This window comes from Cajanus cajan, chromosome 5, assembly GCF_000230855.2.
Source record: "Cajanus cajan strain Asha chromosome 5, NIPB_CcT2T_4, whole genome shotgun sequence".
Classification (NCBI taxonomy): Eukaryota; Viridiplantae; Streptophyta; class Magnoliopsida; order Fabales; family Fabaceae; genus Cajanus; species Cajanus cajan.
The window spans coordinates 2,584,801-2,604,287 of record NC_138521.1 but is presented as its reverse complement, the minus strand read 5'-3'; the positions used below and the strand labels follow the sequence as shown (position 1 = coordinate 2,604,287).

The 19,487-nt window shown below is 28.9% G+C and overlaps 2 protein-coding genes across 3 annotated transcripts; both read right to left on the bottom strand.

Annotated features, from left to right (window-relative positions):
• Positions 1-11,468: 11,468 nt before the first annotated feature.
• Positions 11,469-12,191, bottom strand: LOC109809697 (protein MKS1). Its single transcript, XM_020373075.3, has one exon. It carries the CDS (start codon positions 12,189-12,191, stop codon positions 11,631-11,633), a length of 561 nt encoding a protein of 186 aa, XP_020228664.2. The 3' UTR covers positions 11,469-11,630.
• Positions 11,469-19,157, bottom strand: LOC109808355 (cyclin-A2-4). 2 transcript variants are annotated; one of them, XM_020371327.3, is made up of 12 exons: positions 18,999-19,157; positions 17,382-17,715; positions 16,931-17,201; positions 16,157-16,293; positions 15,020-15,112; positions 14,782-14,915; positions 14,569-14,644; positions 14,188-14,264; positions 14,021-14,054; positions 13,774-13,923; positions 13,531-13,665; positions 11,469-13,415 (listed from the first exon to the last, which is right to left on the bottom strand). In XM_020371327.3, the coding sequence occupies exons 2-12, from the start codon at positions 17,661-17,663 to the stop codon at positions 13,362-13,364; spliced, it is 1,443 nt and encodes a 480-aa protein (XP_020226916.1). In that variant the 5' UTR covers positions 17,664-17,715; positions 18,999-19,157; the 3' UTR covers positions 11,469-13,361. The 2 variants fall into 2 exon arrangements, with proteins under 2 accessions (XP_020226916.1, XP_020226915.1); XM_020371326.3 differs by having other exon boundaries at positions 18,896-19,136.
• Between the last annotated feature and the right edge of the window lie 330 nt (positions 19,158-19,487).

Below are 19,487 nucleotides of genomic sequence, written 5' to 3'. Positions count from 1 at the left end.
GACAAAGTAACAGTGGCCTTTCAAAACAAGAAATGAGAAAACAAAAGTGTCATAAATAGGGTCGAACACTCTGTAATTGGCAGATATTTGGTGAGACAAGTGAGCATTAATCTTTCCCTCACCATACTACAATGTCTAATGCCTATAGGAACTTGGACTAACCATAAAGCCTATCCAGCTAGCAGTTGTGAAGGACACCCATGTGATGGATCTACAAAGCCAATTCAAGCACAACACAACAACTAGTATTATATTTCTACCATACTACCATAAGAGAAAAAGGGTCCACTGTGCCATCAACTGCGACCCTTTTAGGGAAATGACCCTATGAGTTGTGCTTGTCCCGGAGTGTGTGTGATGGTGTGGACTATAGCTTTCATCTTTTTCTGTCAAGGACAACAACGAAGGGACTCTTCTCTGCAACTTCCATGACAATACAAATTCCACTTTGTTCTTGTATTTTTTGTTTTATCAATTTTTTGATTGCTGAAAGTTAAAAGAGTTGGTATCTTACTCTTGAAATGGGAGTATGGTGCCATTATTAATTTAAGCCAAACTTTATTTTATTGCATATTCTCCAATTTCTCAAACTAATTCCAAATTCAACAATTTATAACTCAACCATTACTAAATCATATAAATGTTTTAAGTATAGGTGTTTTTGAGAGGTAAGTCTATGGTTCTATGGGACATTCAAACCTATAATGATTGTTTTAACACTCAATTCAAATTTTGATGGAAATTGATCAGAAATCTTTATTCAAAATATGAATAGTTTTCTACAGATAAATTATTCATTAGGGTAAATTATGCATACACTTTCTCTCAATATGATTAATTTCTAGATTTCTTTCTCTTTTGTTGCATTTTATATGTAAAATGTGTGGGATACCCAAATCATTAGAAAAATAAACCAACTCCATGGTTACAAATGCGTGTGTCTAATCAAGTTGGTGTACGTTAGTAAAAATACATGTGCAAGTCGACTAGACACACTGTAACACAGGTACTTGCAAGCCTTGATAACGTTGCATTTCTTATCCTTTAAAAAAAATAAAAATATAATTTAATCAACTTTTTGTTACAATGTAACAATTCTCTAGTGGAATGACAATTGTGTAAGAGACCCACGACATTACTTCCATGTGTCCGAATTCGATTATGCAGAGAAACCACAGCAGATACTGCAGATTAAATGAATTCCATTATTAACCAAATTTATATTTGGAAATTGGAACAACCGAATTTCATATCTTGAGTGCCGCCACAAGCTTTCATCCTTAATTGGTCTGCAATGTGAAAACTACCTTAAGCTTTGATCACTAGCTGTTTTTACTCATATTCCTCGCCTCTAGAAAGGCTGAAGACTTAGCAATTGTCAAAGACTAAAAGAATTCAAAGAAGGTGTTAAATAATTTTATTTAAGTGCATTAATATATGAAATTCTCTTGAGATATTTTTAAAAATAATTTAGCATAAATACTTCTTATCTTATTTATTAAGATGTTAAATAATTAGGTATTTGTCTCGACTAAGTCGGTAAATAATCAACACTATAGTTTACATATATCTCATTACAATAGTTTATTTTGATTAATTTTGGATTTAAAGAGTACACAATTCTCGAGCCTCAAATATATAAGGATGAAGAAGTTCATACAATTGATCAATATAATTTGTCTTAATCGACCATTAAGTTTCGAGGATATAATTTCTAAAGTTAAATTTGTAAAGTTGAACTAAACCTACTTTTTTTTTTAAGAGCTTACAGTGTATGATTGAAATTGATTATGAAAAAGTTAGATATAATCCAAACAAACACCGAAAACTATGAAATCTCATTTTCATTTGTCATTGAGAATTGAGCATGAGCATGCAAAGAGTTCACATCATATTGAATTCCCTTGTCTACGGTACTCTAAAAGACTATTGTAGGATTTCATGGTGTTGTAATGACCCTTCAATGCCTTCTCTGTGTGTGATGCGACAATGCAGGCACATCACACCCTTGTCGGTTAATATATGAGAACCATGGTTTATACTATATAGGGCATTAATGGATCTTCCAATGCACATGATAGGTAATGTTAAAATTTTGTGTCCATTTGCTTTGAGGAAGATGAACAAGACTTGGTCATGTTCAAAATTGACGTGAGCAGAGGGTACATTTATCATGGAGAGTCTTGACTAAAGAATAGTATCTCATTCTCAGGCTCTAATTAATATCACTGTTGAAGACTCTGAGAAAGCATCTGAAATGATTGACGGTGTGATAAACAAAGACTACCTACCAAAAGAATTCAATACCGTATTCCATCCAAAACTTTAAGACTATATCAGTCACATTTGTTTCTTGTTATGAGTATATTTGAATACAAGAGTAAAAAAATATTTAAGAATTTTTCTATAATAAAAGACTTTTTATTTTCGATAAATATATTCTCAAAAATTATTTTAAACTAGTATCTAAATAATTTATACTTCCATTTGAATCCAAGCCAAAAAGAAGTAGGCTTCTTCATTTAATACATGACCATAACAATTTTCCACCATCTTTGTAAATTATGTGATAAAAAGAGAAAGGTCAAAACTTGCTAAGTAGTGAAGACAGTTATTGTCTTTCTAGTAAGCAGCAGAATAAATTAGCCATGAGAAAAGGAAAAGCGATGGCTCTACCTTGACTACTTTGGGGTAACATGTTCTTCTCGTAAATAAAAATGGAAACACCTTTTACTGTTTGAGAAATTCTACGGTACCCATCTTATTTGAGAGGGTACCGGTACAGTTTTTTTATATTTTATATTTTTAATAATTTATTTAAATAATATTTATAATATTTTATTCTTTTAATTTTTAAATTATTTAGTTATTTTATTTTTATTTTATATATTCCAGTTTATTTGTAATAATATTATTTTATATTTAAATAGTTTAATTTTAATAATTTTTTAAGTATATTTTTATCTTTTTATTTAAAAATTTTGAATTTCTATATTTTAATTTTAATAATTTTTTAAGTATATTTTTTTTGTCTTTTTGTCTTAAATTTTAGAATTTTTATATTGTAATTTTAATAATTTTTTATTTTTACTATTTATTAATTTTTTTCTTTTTTAATATTTTATAATATTATTAAAATCTTATAATTTTAATTTCTATAATTTTATCTTACTTTTTATTTTATAAGTATAATTTAGATTATTCATTTTATAATTAAATTAATTTTTTTAAAATATTTTATGAATTTATATAAAAAAATGTATTGAAACCCCTCTATTTTTGAGGGTACCATAGTAACTCCCTTATACTATTTCACAAATGTGCAATCCTTAACAATTATGAGTTTAATTTTGATAAAAAAAAACTAGATTATCAACCAAATTATGAATCACTTTATACATTACTTTTTAAATAGTTATTACTGTAAATGACAATTCTTGATTCAAATATTGTATAATGATATAATATATTTTTTTCAATTATGTTTGTTTCCTATATATCCATAATACTCACTCAATTTTGATTATGAAAATTGAATTTAATTCTACTTAAACAATTTGTTAGCAAATTGTATTAAAAACTACACTATTGGATTTTATCTTTTCTAAATCAAATATTCTTTAACATATTTAAGTGTTTTACCAATCTACCAATTCCCAACTTCCCATCAAACTCAAATGTGTCTCAAAAGTAGTTTTAAATAATTTTGCTCAAGTGAAAGATAAATTAATATATTCATAAATATGTATAAAAAATAAAATATTTTCTCAAGTTAAATAGGTCCTTAAAAGAATTCATGTCAATTAAAATTAACATTTTAGAAAATGTTTTATATGATTCTTATAGTAAAAAAGATAAATAATTAAAGAATAATTTTACTTAGACTAAAATTCATCTAACATAATTAGTGCTCTCCTACTCCCTTAAGTTGAATTTACATTTTCAATGTTCATATTAATATCTTAAGAGTATGTTTGGAAGAAGAATTTAAATGGAGTAATTTATTTTTTTTATTTTTTTTTTGAAGAAGTTCAAATGCATTGAGGTGATATGTTTTGTTTAGATGAAAGATTTATAAATAATTTGAATCCAAACATTTGTAAAATTTCTTAAAATAGTATAATTTCAAATTCTCTAAAAAAAGTAAGAATTTGAAATTTTTTGTATTTTTTTTCTTATCTCGCATATATATCTTTTTATCTTTTTATTCTCTCTCTCTCTCTCTCATCTTTGATGTTCCCTTTTGTCTTTCTTTGTGACATTCCAATGAAATTTACTAATTAGAATATAGTAAATAATAGTTATTTAAATAAAAAATCAACTCCTTAATGAGTCTAAACACAAAGAAATTGAATAATAAGAACCTAGACTAAAATAAATAAGATTTTCGATTCTTGATTAACTTAATGTAGATTAATTGAACTAGTGTACATTAATGAAGTGTCTTAGAGGCTAAGTAAAAGTTGTTTAAGACTTAGCACTAAGTAGAGACCTAAATCGAGACACATAAATGATAAATTAATTAGTTGTGAAGTCTTAGAACTAATTAATTAGTAATATAGTTAATTGAATTAAATCAAACACTAGATTAATATAAAGAGGTTAACTAGTAACGCTTAGTAAAATCCAATTAGTATAAATAAGGATTAAATTAATTATGAAAAGAAACTTGAACTAATATCTAATTTGATTCATTTAGTAGTTTAAAAACAAGGTCAAAATTAGATTAGAAAGTCAACAAGAGTCAAAAGAAGGAATTTAGTCAACTCGTTAATAACATACTAGTAAATTTTAAAAACTTTATTGAGTAAGCTTAAAAGTAGATTTAGAGTACTTAGAACGGAATTAATATTTATGGGCTTAATTAACACTTAAATTAAGTTAATTAAAGATATGATTAAACTAATTATAGATTTATCTCATTAAAGATTAATTTTAAAGATAAGTTACACTAGAATTTGGCTAAACCTAACATTAATTAAGAAACCTAATTAAGTGTGTGTGTGTGTGTTGTCCTATGTATAAATAGATAATGAAAGTCTTCTACCTTCATTTTTTGTGCAGCCACTACCCTCACGAGAGAAAATCTCTCATTTCCTCTTATCTCTCCCAAATTTCTCCAACTTCTCTCTCTGAAGATTAAATCACCTAGAGGCCTCCATTCTTGTTCTATATATCTCAAGTATGTTGGTGAGGAGCTTGAGGGCTCCAAATAGATAAAACTTTTGTAGTATTTGAAAAACTTTGATCCGTTCTCAAAGAGGTATGGAGAAGTTATCTTTTATTTCTTACTTGTCTTGAATGGCTAAGAAATTATTTTCATTATATTGTTATTATAATTTAATTTTGTTGAAAATTTCATGGCTTCTTCTTGGTGAAGTGAGACCATATTTATGTGTAATTCATGCTTCTAAGATCATTGAAAAAAAATTGAAATTTTTTTAGCACGATTTTTACTATTTTTAATTTGTGTATTTATTTGTTTTACTAAATTTACTATTGTGTTATTTTATTCAATTAAACTTCTTAAATATAATATTAGTGGAAAATGGTGCAATATTAACCTTTTACATGCCATTGATGATGTCTCAGAATTTACAAGCCCTAGAAGTATTTAATTTTGATTTTTTATTGCAATTTCATAAATCTGTCTTGCTAAGTTTTTATTGGATGAAAAATAGTTTATGTGTGAAATAAATGTTGTGAAAAATATATAATGCATGTAGACATATTACGAATACCATGAAATTTTCTTAGAATATTATAAATTATTTTGATATTAAATTTTTAGTATCTAGGTTTGTATAATATAATATATATTGTTTGAAGTATCCTTGAAAATTTTTGTGTTTTAAAGTTAATTTAATATGTCTAATAATTTTTATTCATGTGAATCGATATATGTAAATTACGAAATTTAATTGGATTAATTACCTTTGGAGCATTATTTGATTACTTGGAGCACATGATTGATTCATTATACTCAAGAGGGACACCTATGTATATTATTATGAAGTGTTCAATTTTTATGATTTAATTTTATTTAATTAGAAAATTTGAGCCTTGATTTTTTTTTGATTGAATTGGATAGCGGGAGGAATGTAATCCTCAGGAAATTTAAGTGTGTGAATGAGTGGTGAAAATAATCTGGGTTTAAGATTTCATAAGATACTTATGTATATGTTAGCATAACTAAGGAAATTATGGTATAAAACCTATGAATTTAGAGGAACTTAATGAAAGAAATTAAGTTGAAAGGGTGAGGACTTCATAAAAAGTAATAAGACATTGTAAGTTAAATGGCTGAAAGGGTGCTTCATGATGGAGACCCGCAATAAATCACTGATGTGCATTAGTAAAAATATGTGATTGATTGTCATGAATTGTTATGCAACATTGTGGATGTGATGATGTTAAAAGAAAAGAATAGAAAATTTCATTCACCTTTATTTGAAAAGTACAATGGACAATACAATTTGTTCGTGTTGCACTTAACATGCTATTGTGGAAAAGAAAAAAGTGACTATGCAAGTGTATTCATTTACAAACCCTAGTGGGGAGAGGAGAATTATGGATGGCTTGAGAGGTATGTATGTTATAACCACAAATTAAAGTTATGTACTTTGATTTATTGATTTTGAGAGATGAAATTGTGGGCTTTTGCTCGTGTACGCATGACCTCTAGCTACCCTTGTGTACCTTTGGAGAATACAACTTGGGACGAGCCTTGAAAGAATATTGTGTGTGATGATGTCCTCAAAAGGAGGATGTGGATGACCACAAAAGGCACCTAAAGTATGTTTGTTGGCTTTGGGTTCTTAGGGATAGTAATGTGCTAGTTTATGGAGACTTGGTGCGGTTGGGGAATTCATGTATGCCAACTTGGAAAATTTCGACAAATGTGAGACATAACCATGATTAGTGAGAGTGTCTATGAAAATTACCAGGGTAGAACATATGCTTTCAACCGCTAGCAATAAAGAAACTTGTAAGATCACAAGGTTTCAGTGGCATGGTGGACCCAATCAGTGAGATTTTTTCTATATACATTAGGATGTGCATTAATACACTTGAGTGACAATGCTAAAAAATCACAACGTGGTGATATGTAATTATGTTCTTTATGTTAGTTTGTATATGTATAATAATAAGATTTAGGGGTTCTTATTCAGTCACGTAATGTATTTTATGACTTCAATGTATTTATTTATTTATTTTATGTATGAGGTATTTTATACTTGTATTATTGACACAATGTACAACTTGTAAATGGATTAATAACGATGTTTAATTGATGTAAATTGATATTGTTATTAGTAAGAATGCTAGATGCATATATATATATATATATATATATATATATATATATATATATATATATATATATATATATATATAAAGAGATAGAGAGAGAGAGAATTATTTATATGCAGACAAAAGTAATATAAGTAAGTTTTAATTAAATAAAAGGCTTTAAAGATGTAAGCAAAAACAAATGTTTTTAACTTTGAAAAATGTAAATTATGGCAAATTCCTTCATTAAATATGAATATAAATTATTGATGATGTGTAATAAAAGCATACATGTGCTTCTAGATTAGGTTGTCACACTCTCTCTCTTTCATCTCTTATACTCTATTTTTTCTATCCCTCCCCTCCCTCCCTTCTCTCCTTTCTCTCTCCTATTTCTCTTTTCACCTTATCTCTCCCTCTTTCTATTATGTTTTCTCTCCTTTTTTATTTTATTTTTCTCTTACCTCCCTCTCCTCTTTTTCAACATCAACATGAAAAATATCAATATTTTTTAATTATTAAATATTTTAAATATTAATATTTAAAATTATTAAATAATTCAAAATTAGCTAATATTTATTTTTATAAAATTTAATCTTAAAATCTTAATATATATATATATATAATTATCATGACGAAAATTAAATTACCATATCTAAACTAAGAATTTTTTTAAAAAAATTAAATTCACCTATTCAAACAAAATATTTAAAAATAATAAAAAATAAAATTAAAATAATTTAAATTTTAAAAATTTTAAATTCTTTAAATTTTAAAATTCGTCAACCAAATACACCATAAGTTTATTTCTATATTTTATATTTAATCTTTAAATTAATTGAGATAAAAATCGTACCCTCACAATCTCTCACTCTCCTCTCCAGCCGAGATCCACTATATCCGAAATAGGGAGTGGTATAATATAAGGACTCACATCTAAAACACAAATTAAAAAGAGTGAGGTGTATTTTTAATCTAACCCATTCATATATTAATATATACTTAACATTAAAAAAAATTGTTAACTCATAAACCAGCAGAGTTAGTGTGGGCCTTCATCTTTTTTTCTACAAGTGTGGGCCTGAGTCAAAATTCTTCCAATCTTATTTAAGGTCCACGTTATTCTCGCATCTTTTTTTGCTAAATTCATTCTTCACATGTTATTTTATTTTTATATATATATAACATTGTTCACATGTTAATTTTTACTTTTCTTACAAAAAAAATTCTTAATAAAACATGTTTCTATTGTGATTAATATACAATAGAAGTTAATTCATATTATGTCCAGATATACAATATAAAAAATGAAAAATAAAAAAGTTTGGGTAATATTTCTTGACATTATTTGTTGACCTACACTTTTTCTTTGGCTGAGCTGTCGACATACACAATAGAAACACGTTTTCATGATCTATTTTAACAATATTTTGTGGAAATATAGGACCAAAACTTATTTTTATTATGTATCTCAACAATATTTGCAATAAAAGTATAGTTTTGTTAAAGATAAATATAAAGTAGGGGTGAAGTGAGAATAAATCCATTTGGAAACAGTAGCAATTCTAAATCTATTAGAGTTATTTGGAAAAGTTTATTTAGGCATATTAAAATAATTTCACTTTTGTATTTCAAATTTATTAAAACTTATTACCAAATGGCATAATTTTTTACATAACTACTCAACTATATTATTTACCTTAACACTCTTAATGATAGTTTTTGCATGAGAAATGTTTGTTTAGATCAATTATTTTAAAAACTTCAAATAATTTTGACAGACTTAAATTATTATATTATATATTGAATTTTCAGTTGCTTGTGCCTTAAAACTATACGCACATGATATAATTGCTTCATTTATTATTAGATCATAATCGTCAAATACCCATATCTCCTTTGTCCAATTGAAAATGTGCTCGAATTTCTCAAGAGTTAAGATAAACTACTATTTTAACTATGTCATGAAAAGAGTAAATATTTAAGGAAAAAGAGTAATCAATCATCTTAAATTTTAAATTTTGGTTTTTTAACAAATAGGCATCATGAATTTTTATTTTTTCCTAATCATTTTTTAAATTTTATCAGATTTATAAATAGATATTATAAATTTTAATTTTGCTTCAATTAATCTATAAATTTTATTTCCTTTACAAATAAATACTTTCAACTTTAATTTTAACATAATTGATTTTAACATTTGATAATTTATTATTTTTATAAATTTTTTATGTTATTAATTTAAAGTTAAATTATTTAAACTAAATATCAATCATTCATTAATATTTTTTTCTTTTTATGCTATAATTTTTTAAAAAATATAACAAAAATATGAGTTTAGAAAAAAAATATAAAAACAATAAAAAGAAGTCTTTATTTGATTTTTTCTTCTTCTAAATTATATGGCATTTATATATATATGAAAATAAAACTAATATATATGTACTAAAAAAACTAATAAATAAGTTTGATTTAAAATAAATAAATAAATGATTGATAATTTTTTTATCTCAGTAATTTAATCTCATTGTAGTATAAGAGACTTAAAAAAAATAATTAAGATAAAAGTGCAATCAAGGTGTTTATTTGTAAAAATGATAAAGCTTAAGAATAAATTATAATAAAATTAAAGTTTATTGTGTTTATTTGCTAACAAGATAAAATTTAAGGATCAATTGGGATAAATTTAAAGTTTGTGGTGTTTATTTGCAAAAAGAGTGAAGTTAAATATCTTTTTTTCCAATATTTATTATATATAACTAAAATTTATAATAAATAATATATACAAATAAATATTATATTTAAATATATAAATTATATTTTAAATTTATATAAATAGATCTTTTAAACATATAAATTATATTTTTGAAAAAAAAATATTTTTTAAATTTATGATAAATAATTTATATTATAATAAATTTATTTAATTTATTAATAATTTATTTCAAAATATTAAAATTTAATTTGTAATTAACTATGATAATTAACAAAATTGAATTAGATAAAAAATTTTAGAAGAAACTCTAAACATTTTTTATTGAAAAAAAGTTCTTAAAAATATTATTGCATAATAAATAGTTTATGTTTAATATATAAAGGTCGATAAATATGAATAAGAAAAATAAATCTAATAAAAAGTTAAAAAAAAATTTAAAAATACTCATGTCGAAGAATAATTTCTAAAAAAATCCTTTTACTGAAGATAAATATTCGCATTTAATATATATATATATATGAGAGTTGATTGAATTAAGTTATGATTCATATTAGTCCATTAACACTCACGGAAGGCAACTATATGTAACTTTGCAAATAAAAAAATGATATTTAAGTTTTTCAAATTAAAATTACGTTTTAATAATTCCTCCTATTACAAGCATGGGCTGCTTCAGTTTATACTTTACAGAATTTGCATTATCAGAAAGAAAAAGGTAAATTTAATAGGTTTGGTTCTTATTATAAATTTGAGTTTTGATTATTAAGTATAAAGTAAGTTTTATACATAGTTACTTTCTTTCTTATTAATTGGCTGTTTTCCTCATTTTCTAACGTGTATTAAATCCAGGTTTTTTTTCCTAGTTAATTAGTTGCATACTTTCATTAATTATGTAATTAAATGAAATTCTTACTTTCTTTTTTTAATACATAAACTTCTTCGATCTATGTTAAATATAACAAAATATTTATAAATTATCAAGAGGGTAATTTTTTTATTAATTTAAATGTTTCAACAAAAAAAACTCTTAACATTATCTCTAAATAAATAACGGTGGAGTTAGATTAATATGATTTTTATGTTTGAATCTCATTGTCATCGTATGTTCCAATCTTATATGCATAAAAAAAAGGTGTGTTTTTGATATTTTAAATTATTTTCAGTATAAAATGAATGTTTTATTAATTAAACTATTAACCGATTGAATAAAATGAGTATTATAAAGTTCTTAATAGAGTGTTGGGTTCTTATAAATGAAAAGATTATATTAAACATCTTTATAATTAATAAAAGTACATACAATTTGTCACATGTTTGCTAATTACCCACTATATATAGTCTTGAAATGTTATAAAGTTCATGCTAAGTTGTGAAAGGCGAGATGGATTATCTGTTTTCAACTAATAATAATAACAATTAGTAGTTGCGAGGAAGTAGAGTGAGCACCAACACAAAGGAGTCAAATGGAAAAGTCTTTGTCTTTGTATTTTTTTCTACATATATTCTACAAAAACAGTGGCACACACAACAAAGAAGAGCCACTAAACTAATGTTAAAATTTTCAATATCCAATCAAATATTAAAAAAAAAAAAGAGAGAGAGAAAAAAAAAAAACAGATTATTAGTAGTCAAAAAGGCTGAACACGTTGGGCGAGGCCTGCGGCGACCCCGCCGCAACGGAGAGAAACCCCGACGGACTCGGCGACCACCAGTCGTTCCAATACGCGGCCGTGGTTTGCGCGTCCAACGCGGGCGAAAACACCGTGGCGGGAATCGGCGGCAAGGTGGCCGGCTCCGGCGACAAAATCCCGGGAAACTGAGCGACCTCGACTCCTTGGGTGAGCATCCGCATAATCTCATCGTCTCCGCTCTGGAAAGCCCTATCGGCCGGGCTGGTCTTCTCGATCGAGGCCAGCCTCGCCGCCGGAGAGACGTCGCCGCGTCCGCCCAGAGCCTCGTCGGCGGGGGGAGCGCCGGTGAGGCGCTGGACCACGTCCATGAAGTCGCCGGGCTTCACGTGGATGATTCTTGGGGAGATGGAGTAGATTATGACGGGCTCTCGCTGCGGTTGGTTATGCTCCGGCGGCGGCGGCTTCTTGATCTTATGGGAGTCTTTGCTGACTTTGAGAGGCGGGGGGCGCGGCCCTTGCAGTTGAATCTCCTTCTTCTGCGGCGTGTTCATGAAGACGCAGGTTGAGATCGAAGAAGAAACCAAAGGAGTTTGGAAGTTAATTCATTTAGTGCTCCAGAACACAAGTACATATGTATCCTCATTTCTTGACTTTAGACCCGTTGACTCCAACCCCATTTTTGTGCTCTCTTGTCCCTACAAATTCCTCTATATTTTTAATTACTACTTTTTTACACTCATACTCATTTCTTCTTCTTCCGACTATACCTTCACATAAACAATTCAACTTTATTTAAGACACTTTTACCACTATTCTATTCTTTGATTATCATTGTAAATTACTTTATTTTTACATTTTATTTACATATAAATTCTTTTCATAACTAAAAAACATATTTTTCTTATCAAATATGTACATCTTAAAATAAAGTAATATTTTTAATTACAACTTTATATTTAAAGTGATCATTGATATTTGAATACAAATGGCAAACCAACTATATTAACAAAATATCTCTTCTTCCCCTAGTTAAGATAAACCACCCGTGATATCAATTATGTTTTATATCATGATTGAAAGAAAAAAAAAAAAAAAAAGTGATTAATTGAAGTATTTAATAAGATAGATTAAATTTTCTTTCTGAAAAACAAGGGATTTGATACATAAGCCTAAGCAACAAATTTTAAAAAAGAGGGATACACCTATAGTTGACACAAATCAAATTCCAAAATTCCTATTGGACCTGCGCTTCAAATTCGAACAAATAAAGATGCTAGCCCAACCCACACTTTCCTATTGGGCCTGTACTTCCACTTCAAACAAACGCAAAGCAAAGTCGATCTACGTTTGTAAAGTTCCCGCATATACTATTGTTTAACAAAGAAATGGTTCTAAAATTACTTATTTTTTATCACTAGTAGGCCACATGCAAGCAAGGCAACCAATCTCATTGTTACACCCAACGATGGCCATCACTACAGCATGTGAGTTCATAATATGCTTCATCTTGGAGTTCTAGTTCTATCTCAAACAACTTAGCATATATAATGTACATACAGAAACAGAATATATTTGATGTGTACATATCAGACAACTTGGCATATAATGTACATACACAAGATATCCAAGGGATGATTAGATTAGGAAAAGGATTTCTTCGTTGTGAATCAATTAGGACTAAGGAGTCCCTTGCATTGGCTCTTTGCCAATCATCTTTATCTTCAGAATAAAGTTTCAAGCAGTTTTGGTGAAGACAAAGCCGCTACACAATTAAACTGGTACAAACAATTCCATAATGAAAATCATGCAAGATAAATAGTAAAATGGTCAAATTCAAAAAAAAAAATTGTATAAATGTAGAGAAAGAGGTGTTGATGTGTATATATATACCTTGTCTTGTCTGTATTTTGTGCGAACGGCAGTTAGAGGGCAGCCACTAATATTTAGTTGTAGGTCTTGTAATGCAAGAACTGTGGTTTTCAAATCTGATGCTTTGCAACAAGCATAGTGTTGAAGGGTTGGATTCTGCAATAAACAATGATGAGTGCTATGTATAGTATATGTATGCTAGCTTCCTTAATTAACATAACTTGACATGTAGGGAAATAGGAATGCTAGACAGTAGACACTAACCCATGGGTGGTTTGACTGATCCAATGTCCACCTAGCAAGAAACACAGCTGATGCAGCAATGATAGAGGGAAGGAAATTCAAGAAACTATAGTCCATGAGGGTTAGTTCAGCTAGGTAATTTGCCAAGTACTCCAATTCAACGTTGGGGGCCTGCACATTTTTCAACAAGTGATTAGTGATACAATGATATTCAACCATACAATTTGGCATGTTCCGGACCAAGCAGCATTGATATGAATGTTTTCACCTCGTATGAAGCTTGTGCTGCTCGAAGAAACCTCCTAAGAACCAAAAATGTGAAAAGATAGTTGCATTAAGGATCTCTCAGTAATGCATTGAAATTTTCTTATCTTATTATTTTTTTTTAATGTATGGATATATTGATAATTTAATGATAAAAATGCCAACAAGTACCTGAGGAAAGTTTGTATAGTGGGAGCAAATAGTTGATATTCAGACGACTTTAACACTTGACTCTCCATTTTTAGTACCTGCCCACTCACATTATTTAACAATTGCAAACAGTCCAAAAATCTTATATTAATGTTGTAGAGTACCATTGTTATTGACTTTTGCATAATGATTATGACAATAAACAGAATCCATAGTTTTAAAAGTGAATTTGAAAAGCCAAAGAACAACATGTTAGAGACTGAGGTTCTTAGTTCTTCCACATGTGTGTAATTGTAGTTTTCAATTTATATTTGATAAAAACTTCAGTTTTAACTTTCGATATGTAAAAACTACAAATTCCAAGTTATTGGTTTTAAACCATTTTGAAGAAGCATGACACACCTCCACTTTCGTGTATGTATTGTCTGTGATGAAACAGAAATCTTCAATACGAGGGGCATTAATTTCTTCGTACTTCCTTCAATCACAGAAAAAGCACAATACAAAATAAACATTTTACATTGCATTAAAATGAGAACAAAATAAACACTTCAAATTGTATTACATATGCATTATTGAAGAATGACTGAGAAGGCACTCAATTTGAGTACTTACGACGCAATTAGCATGCAGGTGATGCCAAGTAGCTGAAGTCTTTGTCTTTCAATGTAATTTTTGGAGAGAAACCAATCTATGAGATACACAGTGAGGTAAAGAGTGTCTGTAACCAATTTGTATTCCTCAGAAACCTAGAAGAAGAAAAACAGTTAAGAATACAACTTGTTTACAGAATAATTTTATATCATTATCACCAAACATTTGGAATTATATTAGAAAATTAAATGAGGTAAACCTCTACAAGCCAATCAACAAGTATTGCACGCATGCTTTGAGTAATATCTCGCTGCACTGTCTCCATAAAGTTTGGATAAGGTCTTCTTGCAAGCTGGAATACAAAATATTAGACAAATTAATTAAGTCAAGAAACAAAATCTAAGAGAGGCATATGACAAGAAGGTAATGATAATTTTTCATTCCATTTTGTAGGGACTATTAGAAAGCAGGAACGCCAGTATACCACAGTATTTTCTAATATAGCATATATGGGCTTTAACTGTTAGGGTTATATTATAATATTTGTGTTTGAGATTGAATATATTTATCGACAAAAGTGTTATATTATATCTTGTTATTTATCGGTTATTAAATCTCACACAACTTCATAATAGTAAGATATTGTCCACTTTATACTTACACTCTCATAATTTTGATTTTGGTCATCAACCAAAACTCTTCTAACCAATGAAATATGTGTGTCTTATAAATCATTTTTTCTCCTCTTGTTCTAATAATGTGAAACTTTATTTGTATCCCATTCCAAAGTTTATAACAACCTTTTTCCTATTCAGATCAAGGTATTTTAGCACCTAACACCCACTGCAGCATTTTATCAGCATCTATTGGTATAATGTTTGGCTGTTGTTGCTCAGTAATAGCCATTACTAAGAGTAATGGCATTAGTATTAATTAGATTATGACAATCAAAAACTCTTCAAAATGTGATTGATGCCTAGGGGTAGCCAGAAAGTAAAAGAAAACATGTTGGCTATTATTCTTAACACTGTAACCTTAAATTTTGTTCTCTTTATAGGATCTAGTGGTCCTAATCATGAAGTTAAATTGATGCAAACATTCATATTATTCAAAATCTTTTCACATTGGCTGCGTGATCTTCTTAAAGATATGCTTCCAATTCAAGCTGTTGGGTTGATAGGCAAATCTTATAATATTAGAGGCTCTTTTTCTTTTCTCTTCTATAGGGGAGTTGGAAAGAAGTCAAATGTTAAATCCTATACAAGACAAAGCTGGCAGAAAAAGTTACGAGTATATTTTCTTGCATTCAAGGCAAGAAAATTTGACAGAGAAAATAACTGTATTGTAAAAGAGATGACTGCTGCATAGAAATGGCTTGATATAATATGGCACAAACCTCAACAACACGCATCTTGTCATAGATATCAGCAGCATAGAGACTGCACAATTGAGTATCTTCAAAATCATCATCTATATTAGTGATTTCTGGATCCTTCAATTCAGTCAAAAGTTTTGAAAGGTTGCCTTTCTTATCTGCAACAATTTGTATATGCATGTCAATACTAATAAATAAAAAAGCTGAGGAGAACATGAAAATACATCAACCGTGAAATGATTTATTTTATTAAGGTCTTGAAAAAATTCAATTACCCGGTGAAAATCATAATGAAATACATGATGATAGATTATGGTCAATGTTATAGGCTTCCATGCAACAATTGTTAGTAATACAGATAATTTTTAAATTTCTGTGTACCAACGAGTTGCATTTTCTCAAAAGTATATAGGTCAGTTTTCATAGAAACAATTTGCAGTTTTATAAGAACTTACCATATGTGAAAGAGTATGATACAGCTGATAAAAAGGTTATATTTAATTTTGAAATCAGATTCACTTACCAAATTCGTGTCTCATTTTGTTAATCAAGCAAATATTAGTTTCTTTATCTAACATTGATGTTTTACAAGAGACATTTGCTTGAACACTACCATAAAAACTAATAATACACTGAGAAAACATTAAGATGTTTGATTACATAAACAATCTCAGACTTAAGAAACTGATTTAGGTTCAACAAAACTATTGATAGCCCTTCAGATACTATATTACAAACAAATTATGAGTCGTAAAGTAAAAAAATTGTATTTGAGTAATGCATAGACAGGAAAACCTTTCTTCTGAGAAATCAAAGGACGAGCAAATACTCCAGACATTTGACTTTCAGTCAGTCTAAAGCCCTTGCTACAGTCATTAACACTCAACCGTAGAAGTTCTTTGTTGTCCAAATTAATTGAGCACATAGTATCTTCTGATTTCAATGTTGCTTCCTGTAAACTCTTCGCTTTGGAGCCAGCTTGAAATTGTAGTGGCTCCACAGTAACAGAAGGCGCCACTTTGGACACATTAATTTGACCAGTCTTAGCCATCTTGCTTTTCTTAGCCTACCAGTCACAAAAATTCACTGTTAGGTGAGGAGCATGAGAATAACTTTCGATGAATGTTACATCAATCCAGCAACAAATCTCATTTAGGAAAGAAAGTAAACAGTTAACCGAGAGGAATAATTTAAAATAAAACATTTTCTTGTTGTAAACAGTTGGGGCTTGAGACATGGATGAAACCTGAATTTTAGTTGAATTGAAACAACCCTTGTATGAATTTTCACAGCAAACATTAGTAACATCCTGAAGAACAGCCCTCTTTTTTCGCTGAACACATGTATTACCAGAAACTGGTCTTTTTGAATTGACTCTGGATAACTGCTTCTGATTTTGATTTTGCTGTGATTGATCTTTCAAAGGGGGCAGTTGTCCAGATGCACGCAAAGCAGCAGCAGCTCGAGCACGAGTCAATCGACCAGGGAGCTCCCGATCTTTCAGCATAACACTGTTTTCTTTCTTCATTTTTGCAAAGATTCTGATCAGCAAAAAGAAGTACAATTTTGATGTGTCAATTCTGCAACAAAAAGACCAAATCATGAGAAAACAAATCATCAGGAAATTCATAATACTAGTGTCAATTGTTTCTCATTAGAGGCAACATTATGTAGTGGATCAACAACTTGACATCAAGAAAACAAACTTTACTTCGAATTTTTAAGTACTCTTAGCAGAGTTTAGTTATCTACTGATGGACTTGGTCTATGTTTTTATATGCAGAAAATAAAAGTGAGTAATCAAATTTGTAAATTCTTTATGTTGGTTATTCGAAATCAAACATACAATTGGCACACCTAAATTAGCAGCAAACTTATTTGAATGACATTCAGAGTCCAACTTAGCCTAAACAACATTAAGCATAACAACTCTATAGTAACAAAGGCACAAACACAGCCCACAAATCACTTTTTCCCCTTTGCAGTTGAACAGGTCAATATAAGGTCTACTTGGGGAAAGAATGTTAAAAGGTTTTATACAATGGCTAACATATGAGATCAGGTCCTAATTTATGTTTTCATCACACTGACTCAATTTGTTTCGTGAACTCTATTTTTAGGGGAAACTTCTGTTAAGTTTCTTAACTTGCCAACAAGAATGGCTCATCATAAAAGAAATGTTGGGGGGAAAAAATAGCATCTGGCATTCCAATCCAATGAAAGATACAATTGTTGAAGAAAAGAAGAAAAGAAAGAAAGAAGGGTATGCAAATTGAAGCATTCATATATAGAGTCCACGCCAAAGTTTTGAACAGCTAGTAGGGAATAAATAGAAACCCAGCAATAATTTCTCAGCAACATAGTTTAGAGAGAAAAAATTAAACTATCTTTGTCAATGTAAATCAACATTACAAAATTTTCGAGGTTTACAAAATATTACAAAAAGATAACATCACAAAATTTTAAAGGTTTTAGGATAAACCAGGCCAGTCATTAATCAAAATGTGGATAAGAAATAAAATCTTCCGAGTATTGCTTTTGACCTCATTTGGGCTTTCCCTTTTGAAAATTGAAAATCAGACAAATGTATCCTCTGTTACCCTCACTTTATTTCATCCAAACTGTTCCTCAAAGAAAAACAATAAAAATAAAAATAAAATAAAAAACTCATCTTTTTTTATTAATGCATTCTGTTTTAGGACATTCTCTAAGAAACAAGAAACCCAGCATAAAGATAAGAAACCCAAAAAGCAGCATTACCCACATAAGAGACCCTCATAATCAAATACATGACATTGTAAAACACAACTGAAAAAAGAGAGACTTAGTTGGTTTGTTTTAGTAGTAATGCAGAAAGAATGACCTGGGTCTGTCTATCTTGCAAGCTCCAGCACCCCCATTGAAGAGAGATAGGAGCTCACAGACAGAGAAAGAGAGAGAAAGAGAGAGTTTCAAGTCTTTCTTGGGACAAAGGAAGACAATGAGAGCGGGATGTGGCAATTTAAAATCTTGCTGAAACAATGCAGGAATAAGGGAAAGATTAAAATAAAAAATAAAAAAAATAAAAAAATAAAAAAACTGTTTTGGAATAAATAGTAATATAATATTTGTGGCTCAGTGCCATTAAGCAGTTGACCATTGACTCAAAAGTTAAAGCCAGTTCATCATCAAGTGACAAGTGAATGAGTGATGTTTTTTGTTTTTTGTTTTTTACTTGTAATCTTAGACTTACAGCAAGATTGCTCGTGAGATCTGGTCGTTTAAATTTTGAATTACCTTCGTACCCTTATGTTGTCTCCTTTGTTACAATTATTTGGTTTACACCTTTGTTTGAATTAACTTAAAGGGTGGT